This window comes from Cornus florida, unplaced genomic scaffold, assembly GCF_030987335.1.
Source record: "Cornus florida cultivar Cherokee Brave unplaced genomic scaffold, ASM3098733v1 CherokeeBrave_3.0.0_Hap2_Chr05, whole genome shotgun sequence".
NCBI classification, from domain to species: Eukaryota; Viridiplantae; Streptophyta; class Magnoliopsida; order Cornales; family Cornaceae; genus Cornus; species Cornus florida.
Window position 1 is genome coordinate 107,838,252 of NW_026775575.1, and position 15,795 is coordinate 107,854,046.

General features: G+C 37.0%; 2 protein-coding genes and 1 pseudogene across 2 annotated transcripts; 1 reads left to right on the forward strand and 2 right to left on the reverse strand.

The window, feature by feature from the left end:
* Positions 1 to 286: 286 nt before the first annotated feature.
* LOC132308373 (uncharacterized) lies at positions 287 to 4,371 on the forward strand. The gene is made up of 3 exons (XM_059806435.1): positions 287 to 513; positions 624 to 751; positions 2,222 to 4,371. Exons 1-3 carry the CDS (start codon positions 360 to 362, stop codon positions 2,270 to 2,272), a joined length of 333 nt encoding a protein of 110 aa, XP_059662418.1. The 5' UTR covers positions 287 to 359; the 3' UTR covers positions 2,273 to 4,371.
* An 83-nt stretch (positions 4,372 to 4,454) lies between these two features.
* Positions 4,455 to 7,017, reverse strand: LOC132308372 (uncharacterized). The gene is made up of 4 exons (XM_059806433.1): positions 6,582 to 7,017; positions 6,000 to 6,387; positions 5,535 to 5,795; positions 4,455 to 5,308 (listed from the first exon to the last, which is right to left on the reverse strand). The coding sequence occupies exons 3-4, from the start codon at positions 5,737 to 5,739 to the stop codon at positions 4,692 to 4,694; spliced, it is 822 nt and encodes a 273-aa protein (XP_059662416.1). The 5' UTR covers positions 5,740 to 5,795; positions 6,000 to 6,387; positions 6,582 to 7,017; the 3' UTR covers positions 4,455 to 4,691.
* Positions 7,018 to 7,910: 893 nt separating this feature from the next.
* Positions 7,911 to 12,472, reverse strand: LOC132308374 (truncated FRIGIDA-like protein 1; annotated as a pseudogene).
* Between the last annotated feature and the right edge of the window lie 3,323 nt (positions 12,473 to 15,795).

Genomic DNA, 15,795 nt, shown 5'->3' on the forward strand with positions numbered 1-15,795 from the left:
AATACAAATGAGTTTAATACAACAGTGAAATTCACATAATACATAATTTTTTGAGATGAAACATATATAAAAATGAATTTACCATATCAATATAAAAGATATGAATTAAACAGGCATAAATATAATAATGAGATGTAAAATTTAACTAAAATAAATAATCTCAAGAAAAGTGTCATGCTTCTCAGCCCAAATCAGATGACAAAAGTCCATCCAAAAAAGGACTGCCCAAAACATCCGGTCCGGGTTTGTCATTCGGACCATACCATATCACACCCAGTACTTTTGTCTAGTTCAGTTGGTGAAGAGTGACTTGAGTGAGAGGTTGGACCTTTGGAGCTGCGAGCAAGAAGAAGACGAAGATGAACACAGACATCACAGCATCGGCGAAACCAGAGTACCCAGTAATAGATCGAAACCCTCCCTTCACCAAAACAGTCACTAACTTCAACACCCTCGATTACCTTCGTCTCGTCACCATTGCCGGCGTCTCCGTCACCGTCGGCTACCTCTCAGGTCCACCCATATCCTCCCTCCATATGTATATATATATATATATATATATATACATACGTATTTGTGTGAATTGTTTGTTCAATTTATTAATAGGTTTGATTAATCTACAGGAATAAAGCCGAACATAAGAGGTCCTTCAATGGTGACTGGGGGACTGATTGGTGTAATGGGCGGGTTCATGTACGCCTACCAGAACTCTGCTGGGAGATTAATGGGTTTCTTCCCTAACGACGGAGAGGTAGCTAAATACAAGAAATAGAAACTCTTCTATTATTGGGTTTCGTGATTTGCATTTCTTGGATGAACTAAAATTGAAGACATCTACCTATTTTTCAAGTTTATGCATGATGAATTTTTGTGATGCTATCAATAATCAGATACTTCTCATTGCTTGTTGGTTGTCTTTGTTTTGAATTGCATACTTTGTTTTAATAATCAGCTATGCCCTTTTTGGTGCTTCCAGGCCTTTTAGAGACTGATTATGTTGTGGAAATGCTCCATTCTCAAATTATTATAGTTAAACATGCTTTACTGTATATATATTTGTATAGATTTTTACAAGGTAGACTATATTGGGGGAGAACTATAAAAACAATGCAAGTCATAGACACTGTATACTTCAAGCTTATTATCATAGAAGGATTAATGCCAATGGCAATCTTTCTGGAAGTAGTTTGGAAGTATGCAACCTTTTCAGAATATTGGAATTTGACAGAGTAGTGATCATATATGTAGTATCTGCAGTCTAAACATAAAATAGAAAGACGATCAAGTTATGAAGCAATCGATACGGATGCAAGCAAAAGGATAAGGCTGTTGATCTGGAGAAACAGGGATTCCAACATAATTAGGTATTGTTAGTTATGTTAGGGCATCACGTAAGGATATTTGGAAACTATAAGAGAATGAAATCATACCATTTTTGTTCCAAGGCATAGTGGTTTTGTTGCCCAAAAATAAAAAATAAATAAACCTTTTATTAAAAAAAAAAAAAAAGGGAAAGAAAGAAAGGATAGCACAAAAATTTGCAGCAGAAGTCAAAATAATGCCATGTCTTAAAATCCTAATCATAATGATACTAGCCAGTGACTTGCATTCTTAAAAGTGGAGCAAAAAATAGATTATTCTCATGTTTTGTGCAAAAAGAAGTGGCATGATTCAGGTCATTGCAACTAAATGTAATATATATTAAAACAGATAGGAATGATGTTTAGTCAACTACCATAGAGACTTCCATCTGAATCCTTGTGGACTACAGTCACTACACTATGTTGTTTTATGCATGTTTATGTTAATGATAAATACCTGTTTCTCATAAAATATTACGACAGCATTCTATAAAATGGATATGATTCTGCTTTTGATTAGAGAATCACATAGAATTGAACTTCTCATAACTAAATGAGTAAATCATTAATTATTAAAGCCTAACATTTCCTCATACTAGCTTATTTGAATAGCAAACAAGATTTTTTTGATCGGCAATTGCAAACAAGATGGTTAGGAGAATATTATCGTCAAGAGTAGTAATCTTTTTTTTTTTTTTTTTAGCCAAACAAAAGAAAGCATGCTTTTGATTTTTGTTTGGATAAATGATTGTTTAGCATATTGACTTTAAGTGATGCTTAGTATAATTATGATTGCATTGGTTCGGAAAAGTTGTGAAAACTGAAGATTGAGTTTGTTTCACTATTTTGAACTTGTCCAGGGTACTCTTTTGTTCATTAATCCTCTGAAATGCTTTTGGGTCCAAGTGTGATATTGAAGTAAGGAAATCTTGATTACTTGTGAGTATGGTTTGGGTATGTCACACATTATTCATATCCTCGACCTCCTCAAGAATCAAGTAGTTACTACAAGGATTGTTTAACTTGAGTTTTTAGCTACTTTTCCTGGTAGCGTTGAGATTTTGTATATTGAATTGATCAAATATTCTTCTCAAGAATTCGTAGTTGCATAAGAACTCGTGATGAAAGCAAAACCGTCACATCATCATTTTAAATGTCAGGACAATGAAAGTAGGTCAGGCTTTGCATAATTAAAGATTGCTTTTTCTTCCTTCAGTAAATTAAGTTTTATTAACAAAACAATGCAGTGAGCATGGATTAAAGACTGTTGATATAGTTAACAGACATGAAATCCTTTTTTTTTATTTTGCTGGAATTTTGATGATAAAACCCCCACAAAAGGCCTGGGCATGAAAGGGAAGCATTGTTCTACCTCTGTTTATCTTCTCTAGCCATTTCACCCTAGAAATTTGATAATCTGAAAGACAGAAAATATTGGAGATCATGTATAAAAGATACATGGTTGATGGTGGTCCAGATTGACTCGAGGATACTTAGCTGGGGTAGACCCCTTGCTAAGTACATGCCGCTCGCGGTGCATGGCTTGTAAAGTGTTTTTATAAGGCATGGTGGGGCTCTCACGTTTGTGCCAATTGGGTCCACAAACTAGACATGACTTGAATTAAATAAAATAAAATAAATTTGATAAAATAAAATAAATAAAAATACATCTAAAAAAATCAAGGATTTACATAAACATGGATTTAAAATATCAATGGGTAGAATTCTTAGCAATGCAGTTACAAGTACTCGATGAATGAAATAGATAAGTAAACCTGGAATGTGTCATGCATGTGGTGAAGTGTACTTCAATTACTTTCATTAATTGTAGAGGAGATTCTGAGTAAAATTTTGAGAATGGTAGGAACAACATTTAATATTAAATTATGGAACTACGACATGATCTACTGAGGTTGGATGTGTTTCTTAATCCTTAATGTTCATTATGTGAGGTTAGAGACTACTTGCTATTTAGAATTTGAATGTGTTCCCTACCTACTAATGAGATGATGAATGTTAAGAGGTTGGATGTGTTCTCTACATATGTTGAGAGGATGCATACGTTCCTTACCTAATAATAGAATGTTTGAAGTGTCTATTACCAAATAATGAATCACATTCCCTGTATAAGGAATTAAAAAGAATAGAATATTAAATAATTACATCCACTGAGGTTTTACTGCACCATATAGAGCTAAAAGGATTGAATAGTTGTCCCCATTTCAGCAAAGCTAGCTTTCTCCCCCTCTCAATTCAATGAATATGAATGAAAAACCTGGTCTTCAGAGAGCTGTTGAAGTGTTGAAATGTTACAAATACAGGATTGGCTTCAGTGGAGATTTTGTTTTTTTGTTCTTTTGGAAAGGCTTCAGTAAAGATTTTGGCCACTACTTGGCCGCATCATTCCCTGGTTTCAGCAAAACAGACAAAAATGGAGAATTTAAAGGATTTTGTTCTCTACCTACAGTACATTAAAGGCCAAGATGGAGGTGATAGACCTTCCCATAAAAGCACAAGATGATAGGGAAACCAACTCAATAATAGATTAACTTCCAAGACTCTTAATCCTTCTCTGTACTTGTTTGATCATTTGATCAATTTTTTTATATTTCCAGTGTCTTCTTTGTAGGGTTAAAAAATTGACCTTACAATCTCAAGCATCTTACCATTGTTAAGTTGCATTATAGAGGTGTATGTGTGTCCAACGGTCAGGGTTACGAGGCATGATTAGGTCCGTCAATCCTTAGGGGACCATCAAGACAACATCTCTCTTTGGAGTTTACTTAGCCAAATTGCTTTGCATGCACCAAGTTCTGTAGCTGCAAGCTGGAGGACAATCATGGGTTGTTTGTCCTTGTTTCCTCACAAAGCGAACAATCGAGGCATTCTTTTTTGTTGGTTTGGGATGGTAAAATGAGGAAATCTTCTCTTTACTGAACAGTAATGTTTCTACTGCACTTTTACTGACTGTAGAGACTTGAGTGTTTGTTAAATCATGTATCATTTATGATAAATAAGATTTCTCTTTTTCAAATTACCTTGTTATCTTAACCTTTGTTTGAATTCATCAGCCTAAGGATGTAATTACAAGGGACCTGAGTCATAATGTGTCGTGGAAGTGAAAACTGTACTGGTTTCTTTTTTTTTTCCTGATACATTAAAAGGAAGAATACAAATGCAAGTTGGATTGATCAACATCTGTAGCTTACTTGGTAAAGTAACTGGGTCCAATTCCACATTCATCTGTGTCATGATTTTGGGGTATGGGGAAGGCTAATCCCTATTGTGTAGCAATCACTCTCACTGGACCAGAAAAGGGAAAAAATGGTTCTAGTTGAATACTATAACAAAGCAGGGGAGTACAGCACTAGGATTTTGTACAATCAAGTATTCTAGCTTGGAATATAGTCCTCCACTTCCAATTGAATCATAATCTTCTTCATTTTCCCCATCAACCATATTAGCTACTCTGAGAATTCTCCCAGCTATTGTGCGACAAACTATTACAGCCCTCCTTATATTTTGCCCCTTTGTATTGGTGATCATGTTCTCACTCAGATCCTGGCTGCTCGTGCTCAACTGAATTCCATTCTTCCTCATGTATTCTGTGTTGAAGCCTGATTGAATTATTCTGCAGACGCGACAGAAGGGATCTCTACAAAGCTCAGATACACCGTTTGTTAGCTTTCTGCTGCAACAGGTCATCGTTGTGCCATAGAAGCGTAACAACTCATTTCCATCCACCATGCTTCTTGGATGCCTTTTATTTTGTTCATAGGCTTTGTTCTTCACTGCCCCTCTGTACTTCTCAAACTTTTCTAGCATCTCTATTGGGTTGTTCACCCTAAGAACTTTTTTGATCTTCATGTAATGCTTTGTGGAGTTTGTTGATGCTGCTCGGAAGATCATCTCAATAACATTCCTAGACGGATGACCAAGTTCCAGCTCTGCTTGAACACAAGAAGAGAGTATGAGAACAACATTACATTTGGATCGATGCTGCCATCCGAATTATGTTTAACTAGGTTTTCCTGGTTGAAATTTGAGTCAGCCTGATTGAATGGAGGTTCTTGCTTACAGGCCTTCACTAAGAGAACTGTGCAATATGTTGTGAGAAATGTTCAACAGTTAACAACATGAGGAATTGAGGAAGTAGTTAGCTAGAATGCTTACCATAAAACTGCTTGGGGGTCTGGTTTTGCCCAAAATTCACGTTGCACGATGACCTTTTCATTTGACGGAGAAGCTCACTGTCTGAGGTATCATTTTCAAGAGTATAGCTTCTGTTCTGAACGAATTTTTCTGTCGTGTGAACTACATCAGTTAGCTTACTCCTGCAGTTTACATTCTCCTTCAAAGACACCCACATGGAATGCATCTCTATCTATCGCAAATTTGGCTTCACCAGTACTTACTGGCTATTATCTCCCCAATCTGTGAAACCAAAAAAAAAAAAAAAAAGGTTAAATGAAACTTGCCTATACGTTAAATCCATGATGACACGCTTCTATACCATCACTACTAATCTCACTGTCATGTCATGCTCATGAAGCAAAAAAAAATTTAAGGCTATAAATGTGTGTTTGTATGTGTGTAGATACATAAAACTAAGTTAAGTTACAAAGAGTTGCAGCATACCAGAAACTAAAGTAAGTCTCTCTTCTAGTCCACGAGAGATTGGAAGTTCAAGGTACTTTTATGTGTCTTTTGAAGGAAAGGTAGTTACGGCCACAACGTGGCTGTAGCATCATTCATCAGAGTCAGTCTCGTCTCAAACCAAAGAAAGACAAAAGTGAGGATTTAAGGAATTTTGTATTCTATCATATGGTGCATTAAAGATACCGCTGGAAATGTCTGTCCACAAGAAGAGCTACAGAAATGCCTACAAGGCTACACCACATTTTGGTTTCTGTACTGCTAGAGATGAGGTAAATAGTATCATGACCTTTCCCTTTCTTTTGTATTTGTTGATTGTCATCATTTTGCTCCACAGGCTTCATATTGTTGTCCAAGAGAAAAAGGCCTCCTGCACAAGTAATCAAATTCTTTTCAGTAAAGATTTTTCGAGAATTTCACTACTATAATGAGTTGTAAAATTTTACCCCAGTAAAATAAAATCCACCAACCACGAAAAATAGCGAGAAATCATCATTAGAGAGGATTCGGATCTCTCTAAAAGATCCTTATATATACACACACATACATACACACAACACTTACTGATATTATACACTCTTGGAAAATGCAAATCCAGTACAATTCAGAAAGAGAGCTGTAAAACTGGAGAGGTGAAAACATATAATTTTGTCTTTTTCAGGGAAAGAAGATCCAAAACAACTAAAAACTCTTGATCAAAATATGCTTCTCAGCAAGGTTTCAGGCCACAATTGAGCAATGATCTTCAAATTCCCGTAGTCAGTCCTTCAAAGAAAGGCCTGGACGCAAAACAATACAACTGCTGTATATATACATGCACACTCTTTCTTTGAGAAGCAATTCTAACTTCAATGCAGCAATGACAAGATCGTTGAAATAGCCATTTTCAAACCCAGACAGATTTTTTTTTTTGGTAGTATTTGGCAACCCAAAAAAAAAAGGCGCTGATGGTCCCTGGGAAGGCTCAATTTTTATTTTTCCATGACCGATGCACTGCAGGATTGTTGCCATTGCAGATCTGTTGCATGTGTACACACTACAAGCCAAATAAGACCATACAGAAAGTAGATCAATACCAAATAGCATCACATACAAACAGCAAGCTGAGAAGAATACACGGTAAATAGTATAGATTTTATTGCAATTATTCTGAGTTTAACAACAGAATGGCAGCAGCTCTACAGGATCAACGTGGATAGACTTCTAATTAAGCTCCTGTAAACAATTAAGTTCAGCAGTCTAAAATGATAATAATAGAAATTTCCAAGAGAAGTAAAATTCAAAGCTCTGGTCAATTCCAAAGTCTCGTGGGAAAAAAGTAAATTACTAATAAAACAAGACAAGCATGAACAAAAATGGAAACCACAAGAAGTTCAATTTTGTTTTCTATCACAGTTCCAAGTATATACTCATGAATGAACAAAAAAAAATTGGATTCATGAAGGTTTATCTACATGGATGTCCTGTGTCCTCTTCTGAGGGGCTAGGTAGGGTGGGATGTCTGGTTTGGTCACATAAAAAGTCCTTCTTGGAACCACCATCATGGTTATAGAAAGTAGCCAAAAAGAAAATAAAAACCCCAAAAATGACTAAAACTAAAAAAAAGGGATGATACAAGAAACAGAATACTTGGTACACTATGACGGATGAAAAAAAATGAAGGATTTTCCTTTCCCATATGGTTTCCAAGTGTCCTTATCATGATATTTTCTATTTTTATTTTATATATATATATATAACTTTGAAACACCAAAAAAACGGTATAATCAAATTTAGAGACAACATGCTTTTCTGATAACCACTGCAGAAAAGTCGGACAAAAGCGCTGTGATGTAATCGAAGATTATATACACACAGAGAACGGAAAAACTATTGTGGATGGTAAGCTGGACGGTTTTGCGGTGGCAAAACATATCCACCAAAAGCAGTTGGCCTATCAATATAACCAGATGGCATCTGTAATACTGAACGATGATATTGATAGGACCTTGTCGGGGTTAGGTTCCCAGTAACAACCAAAGAGGCCCCTGCCAAACCATACTGCAAGTTTGACGAGTCTGCTGGAAAAGAGGCAACAGCAGGAGTGGATCCTCCCAAAACTGAAGTATGGAGCAGGACGATCTGGCAATGAAACTGCTGGCTGTAGATTAGGTTGTTGCAATGAGGGCAAAGTTGAACTGGCAGCGGCAACACTCATCGGAATTGCTGCTGAATCAGTTGGTGCAGTACTCCGTTTCTGTTGCTTTGACTGCTGCTGAGACAGTGGAGCAGGGGCTGCTGCAGAATGTTTCCGGAAATAAGCAGTCTCCTTCTCTAGCTTCTCAATATGCTTTAAAAGGTTCTCCTTCGACAGCTTGCGTTCAAGCTTGCGGATCGCAATGTATCTGATCATTCCTTTCAACTCAAGGACTTCATCTGTTCTGGCCTTATTCTGCGAGATTAAGTTTATGATGTCACACGGGTGACTAATTGATTTCGAAGATGAAGGTATCTCAACAATCATAAAACGAGATGTAATATAACCAGTGAATGAAGAGAGATCTTTCCGCTCTTGCCAACTTTCGGAGCAAGGTTCTTGGAGTCCATATAGTCTTTGAAAAGGAGTACTGGTGGGAACTTCTTAGTCAGCTTAAATTCAAAACTGCATTTGATAGCCAAAAGTTGTTTGCCCTTACCAATGAGTTTCTGAATAAGATCTGCAACAACCGAGAAATATTGCTGACTACATCAGATTATTCTGAAGGTAACATAAATGACAACCAGCCATCACGGATTTAAGCATAAAGTTTTCACTGATATACATTTGTTTGATAGGATTCAAAATATATAAAGCAATCTGGTCTTGAATGCCCCAATTAACAATTTTGATGCTTGGATTGAGCTTAATCATGGCACGAGTAATAATCAAGGCGCTGATTGAAGTAGTGCTTTCCCATAAATCAAGCATATGGTGTGTTGTGGTAGGACCTTTCTTTCCCTTCCTAAACAACTTCAACTATATTACACGTCCATTTTTCTTTTATTAAGGCTATCATGCCTTTAACTTATCCGGAAAAAAAAGGCTACCATGCCTATAGGAATTCCTCTTGTATCTATTGCCTACCAGAGAAGATTACCTAACCAAATATGTATTTTCCAATAACCATTTAGCCCCCCGTCCTGCATTTAGCCTACCTGTTCCAATTTCAGAATTTCCTAAAAAGTACATGTACAAATTTTTTGTGTCCATTAAGATTTAATCCTAGTTGACAACCAAGACTATTGCAGCACTAGTACATGGAAAGAGACGGTTGCTCCCTAGTTGTATCTGTTCCCTTCTTACAGTGAAACCAGGCTTCTGTGAAGCAATGCAAGAGTCACAATAAAATGCAAAGTAGGATACTGGTAGGCTTATATGGAAGAAAAAGGTACAAGAAAACCATCCTTACTTCATGATCACCTAATTAGTTTTTCTTTTCTTTTTTTACTGATAAGTAATTTTTCTTTTGACTGTGAGGTATAAAAACAATTTATTGGAACATTTAAAAAAAAATGCAAATCAAATGACTAAAACCCATGCAACCATATTATATTTTACACTTGACACATTGGATGGGAAGTCCCAATACTAAGTTGATGTCGGCCAGTACTAATGTCGTAGTTGACCAATATCATTCAGTATTTGCAAGTATGTCATACCAACTGATATATAAAACTAATTACCTATCTTTATTCTCAATAGATTGATTAAATGAGCGGTAAGTTATATCCTAAATAATCCCACAAAATCTACTAACTTTTTTTTTTTTTTTAGTTGCTGAAATAATTTTATTATAGTGACCATACTCCAAGAATTCAGGAACATGTATCAAGCTCACATCGGATTGTCTTATAACCACCCATACTATGAACCACTGAATTTTCTTCACTTCAGTTCTCTAAGATCACTGCCAATTACTACTTTTTGATCTTTTCAAAATTATAGTCCAATAAAAAAACCCCAATATATACAAGAAAAACTCCCACAAGACTTCATGTCTGAAATATATAAATAAATAGTTAAATAAGATTAAAGAAAATAAACAGCAAACTCAGACTAATATATCAAAGCTGCATTCAGAATTGATATCCAGCCAAGCAATGATCCAGTAGCTGAACAATTGAAAAACACCATATAAGCAAAGTGTAGGTGTCAATTAGCACTACAAACATGACATGTTGAAAAGTCAACAATAGCCTACATGGCACTCAGCCACAGCTCACGAAGGCACCTACGTTACACATTGAAACGTCAAAAGGAAACTCTGACAATACAACCAGTCATCAGATATTGAGGATACAATCCTTGAACCCGAAATAGACCCTGGCACTATCCAGGTTATCAAAACTTGAAATAGCAGTGTCTCGAGCATAATCAAAACCCTGACACTATGTCAAGTCATCTTGAGAAGATACAATTCTCGTCGCTCGAGCTCAAAAACAAACCTTGGCATCATACCAGGTCATCAAGCCTTGAAATCACAATCTAAACCTTGACATAATATCAGGTCACTGAATCTTGAGAAGGTAACCGTGGCACTATACCAGGTCATCAAGCCTCGAAATCACAACTTTTAAGCCTAGCCAAAACCCTGAAAATAACATCAGGTCATTGAATTTGGAGATCACAAAATCTCGAACCTAAGCAAAACCCTGGTATTATTACTAGGTCATCAAATCTCGAAAATACAACTCACAAGCCCAAATGAGACCCTAGTGACATACTAGGTCATTGGATTTTTTTTAGTTCTGATCTCAAACTCAAGTTGTTAGTATGGACCGAGATACAGGTAGGATCTCCTCTAATACTCACAACTGGTACATGGGACACTTAGAAAGATTTGAATTGGATGATAGAAGTCGGAATTTGCATAGAGTAAATAATAGGCCTAGCCAAAGGGATGGTTAACCCAGTGCTTGACACTTACACTCATAATTAAATGAGAGTCATTAATACTTTCAAGTACCGCCGCCACTACGCACCAAATGCATTTAAAGTTTGCGTCTAAGGTCAACACACCACGCCAATTAGAAGCATGGTTTAAGGAGAAATTTGACCCCTTAGACACCTTAGGGAATCGTGACCTATCACCATAGGTCCTAGATAAAGACCAAATCCATCAGGAACCATTGGGTATTATCCTACAAATCTCAGACTACAAATACAATTACTAGGGCAAACATTAAAGGCAGGACAATTGATCACATTCATACACTCAGACAAATATTCCTACCTTCACAGGAAAATCCCATTGGCTATACTACTTCTCCTTCATCAAGAGTATCTCATTTGGGTTAGTGTCCCTCACATTTGTGTTTGATATCTTCCTTTTTATTTTAATATCTTGTGTAACAGTAAAGATTCAGTATACATATAGGTAAGTACATATATACATCATCATCAAGTACATATATAAAACATACATACACACACAAAATTGGTACAAGAAGAATATAAAAGTGCATTCTTAAGAGAACAAGTGAAACCCTCACCAGAGTTTTTATCCTCCAAACCCAGAGCCCGGCACAATATAATTGCTTTCTTGTGCTTCACAGCAAGGGTAGCTAAATCAAGAAGCTCTTCCGTGTTACAACAATCCACCAACCCATACGCCACCGGAAGATTCAAAAAACCCAACGCTTGAATTGAATTATCTGCGTCAACACTCACCGTCCCCTTCCACTCTGGCGCCAAGTTCCTCGCTCTCTCCCTCACTTCCGGCCTAATCTCCAGCTTTAACTTAATCAAGGCCTCCAGCAGATCCACACAACAACTCCTCAAAGCAAGAAATTCTTTTTTAACGAATCGAAAAGGACACAAATTACGTATCCAAAACCATTGCCGCAGCGTCCGGCGCGCACCGCAACGAGGCAAACAATTGCTCCCCCAAGCCTCTCCCTTCCCTCCACCGCTTCACCATGTATCTCCTCAGACCCAACCCGTCCATCTTCTTGCAAAACGATTCCAATTCGGACCGAATGGGGTCCGGTTTGGGTTTGGGGTCCGAGTTGGACGAGTTTGTTGGGACGATTGAGGAAGATGAGGAGGGTTGTTGTTTGGGGGATTGGAGAACGTTGAATCGGTGTTGAAGAGAGGATTGGAGGGAGGTGAAGTGAGAGTCGAGGTCGGACCATGTGAGAGAGAAGGAGGAGAGAGAAGAGGAGTGGGCTTGGACTTCTTCGAAGGCCTTTCGGAGGTTTTCTATTTTGACGTCGATGAGTTTCAAAGCTTCTGAGATTGTTTCCATTGTCGCCATGTTTTGCGAAACTTCATATAAAAAGAATACCCTAATTTTCAGAAATTAATCTCACAGAGATAAACCAGAGCTAAGAACTGATTCAGAGAATTCAGGGGAAGAAGAAGCTGCTCTCATGCTATTCGTTCTTTGTCCCCAATAGAACCATTCGGACAAGACTCAACGTCGCAAGACTGCCCTAAAAATAAAAATAAAAATAAAATAGGAAGTTTTTTTTAACTGTGCAAGTAAAATGTAAACTGTGTTGGGCTTTCTAGGGACCTGGGCATTCAATTTTTTGGAGATCCAACAAGAGGCTCAAGACCCAAAGCCCAAAAGATGAAGATACCTAAGACAAGCTGGCCCAAGAAAGAACCCAATCTCTGAAACCCAAGGCCCAAGGCCCAACATGATCTAGTTCAAGTGATCGTTAATTTGTTATAGGTGTAACGGCTCTATCTTTTCCGTAAAATGTAGAAGCGGAGACAGAAAGACTTAAGCGTCTCTATCTGGCGAATGCTGTGGCGGCCAAATGAAGGAGGAGGGGAGATCCCAGTCGTCAATGACTAATCTCGCAGTGGCAGACAAAGTCTTTTAATTGCAAGGAGGATAGGCCTTGAGTCACAAATGGAAAATTCATGGAAAATTAGGATGCACACCATGGAATAGTACATCTACACGTCTTCATCTACGTTGTTGTTGTTGTTATTTTTTAATATCCAAAGACCATAGTTAACTATTGAGACTTTGGACTATTTGGACACATACTTGTAAGGACAATTATCTTGCTCAGAATTTTGGGTGGAAGCAATGACGGACCCAGGAATTTTTTTGAGAGGTGGAGCAGTTGAAAAATAAATTAAAAAAATTGGGCACGGTTGAAGAATAAAAAAATTTGAAGATAATATTTTAAAATAAAATAATAAATATAAAAATTTAATTTTTTGTAGCTTATCTAACTCAAATTCTTTGATCTTTTAACCTTATCGATGCTTTCTAAGATTATCATGGAACCAGTTTTTCTTTTTCCAGAAATTTTGTCGCCGCATGGGCATTTTTGTGTAACGACCCAAATCCTCATAGATCCGGATCATTAAACGGGTCCTTACCTGACCCAGAATCATCCAAGGGTAAAACGGTCATTTCACGTTAAATTCAATTATCAAGGTTCAAAAAGGGCAAGATGGTAATTTGCTACAATTCAGGTAGTTTGGGACACAAAGGGTATAATAGTCATTTATTTGTATCACATAATAAATAAAATAAGGTCCGGGACAATATAGTCTTTTCGGTGGTCAAAATGTAATTAATGCATTTTATTGGGTCATAAAATAATTATTCGCAACATTAATTTGGTGTTAGAGAGTAATTAGGAAAGTTAAATAATAAAAATTATATGTGGAACAGGAACCGGTTGACGTGTAGAAATCCACACGTCAACTGGTTTGGGTCATGATGAGTGGAAAACCCACTGCCAAGATATCAGTCGCCGTGTGGGAAGCTACACGTCGACTGGTTTGGAACGTGCACAGTGAAAAGCTTACTGCCACGTGCACAGTGAAAAGCTTACTGCCAGGATAGAAAATCAAGATACAGTAACATTTGATGATCAACCACCCACACCACTACAGTACTACACTCAAATACATTTCAACATCAACAATAACAACAACCACGTTGTTAACATAATTTGCCACACGTTACTAAAATACACTAAATGATTTAGTGTTGATAACACTTAATTACATTACCCCACTAGCAATATACATGATAAACCCAAATATTTTACATATTGCAAAAATAATACATTTTAAATCAACATCTTTACAAAATAAGTTCAAACTCTACAAAAATACATCCAAAAATACTCCCTAAGTGCTCTCAAGCATGAGGTGGATTGTCATCCGCCAATTCCTTTCCATGACCTGAAAAATGATAAGTATAGTGGGGTGAGCAAAAGCTCAGCAGGTGGCATTTAAGACATGTCTCTTGTGTCCTCGTGAATCCAAACAATGAATAGGACAATGGAAAGCGGGATCATACCATGTCGGGAAAATACAACATCATATCTAATCTCAACATAAACAATACGGTGCAATGTAATGCAATGCATGCCGATGTCGCTCTCCGTTTTCAACATTCAAATCCATCATTTTTCAAACCGTTAATGTAACCCCCTTTGGTACCCTCTCAACACCGAGAGAAGGATTGGCTACTGTCCCTAACCGTTGTTGGTACCTCCGCAGCGTCATTATGGGGCTCAGATAGCTCAACCACGCTAGGGCAGTCTCCCTAGTTCCATCTAGGTTACATTAACCTACCGGCCCTTTGGTGACTCCGCGGCGACCGGGTTTTCATAAAACTATTTCATCAAAACACTTCCCAAAATTCTCCTTTTTCGTATCAAAATAATTCTTCCATTTTTCATGCCCAATGTCAATGCATGAATGTATCAATATCATGTCTATGCCCATCATTTTATAATCACTCAAAATTTAATTGGCAAAACACAATTCATAATAATTTTTAATAAACTACAACATGTTTTCATACAATAAAATCTAGCATGTTAACAACATAATAGACATAGGAACTCCACATATAAGCATGTTTTTCATACAACCTATTTAATACACATTCTCTTATGTTCACATATCTCAATCAAGTCGTTTTAAACTAAAATCAACACAATTAAGCATTCTAAGACACAATTCAAGTAAATTAACTCACTAAAGCACAAGACTTTATAGATTAAGGACCCCTACCTCTTAATTGTGCAAAACCCTCAAAGTGGGTCAAGAATTTTGAAATTCCTAGGGAGGCTCAAAGCTGGAATTGCTGGTACACACGCATAGAGCTCGCCGTGCTCTCCGTTTTGCCGCAAACGACACTCAAAATTTCTAAATATTGAAGGAGTAATCTTAATTTAAAGTTTGTTGCAAAACAAAATGGAATAAAGAAAAAAAAAAAAAAAAAGGAGGGAGAAGAGAGAGCTACTGGAGAGTGAGAGATAAGAGACCCCAAAAATGTGGTCTCTAGCCTACAAATGTGATAATGGTGGGTCCCACCATTATCCTTTTCTTTTCCCTTTTTCTTTTATCTTATAATCCACACCACAAATACATGCAATGCACCACTATAGGAATGCTACATAATTTATATAAAATAAAAAGTATGAAATGCAATTAAACCCAACTAAAATCCCGTACGCAAAATGTGAAAAGACGAAAATGCCCTTACGGTGACAAAATTAGAAAAAAATGAAAAAATAAATGAAAAATGCCGAAAATTGGAAACATCACATTTCGTCTTTTCACATTTTGCATACCGGACACCGTGGGGTGTGCCGGGTGTGTCGAATAATCGTTGGGAGCATTTTATTGAACTCGGCACTCTTTGAAATGCAAGGTTGGTCGTTTTTGCATTTTTCAGTGTTTCAGACTAGACGGTTCCGTGTGGGACTCGTTACCTGTATTGTCGTGCACTGGGAATTTTGGTTGGGCCCATTTACATTTTATGCATTT

Excerpts from the sequence above, each read along its gene's own strand:
- LOC132308373 (XM_059806435.1), top strand. The coding sequence starts at position 360 with ATGAACACAGACATCACAGCATCGGCGAAACCAGAGTACCCAGTAATA. Across the intron at positions 514-623 it reads CACCGTCGGCTACCTCTCAG|GAATAAAGCCGAACATAAGA; the intron begins GTCCACCCATAT and ends ATTAATCTACAG. Across the intron at positions 752-2,221 it reads TCTTCCCTAACGACGGAGAG|GGTACTCTTTTGTTCATTAA; the intron begins GTAGCTAAATAC and ends GAACTTGTCCAG.
- LOC132308372 (XM_059806433.1), bottom strand. The coding sequence starts at position 5,739 with ATGCATTCCATGTGGGTGTCTTTGAAGGAGAATGTAAACTGCAGGAGT. Across the intron at positions 5,309-5,534 it reads GACCCCCAAGCAGTTTTATG|AGCTGGAACTTGGTCATCCG; the intron begins GTAAGCATTCTA and ends GTGTTCAAGCAG.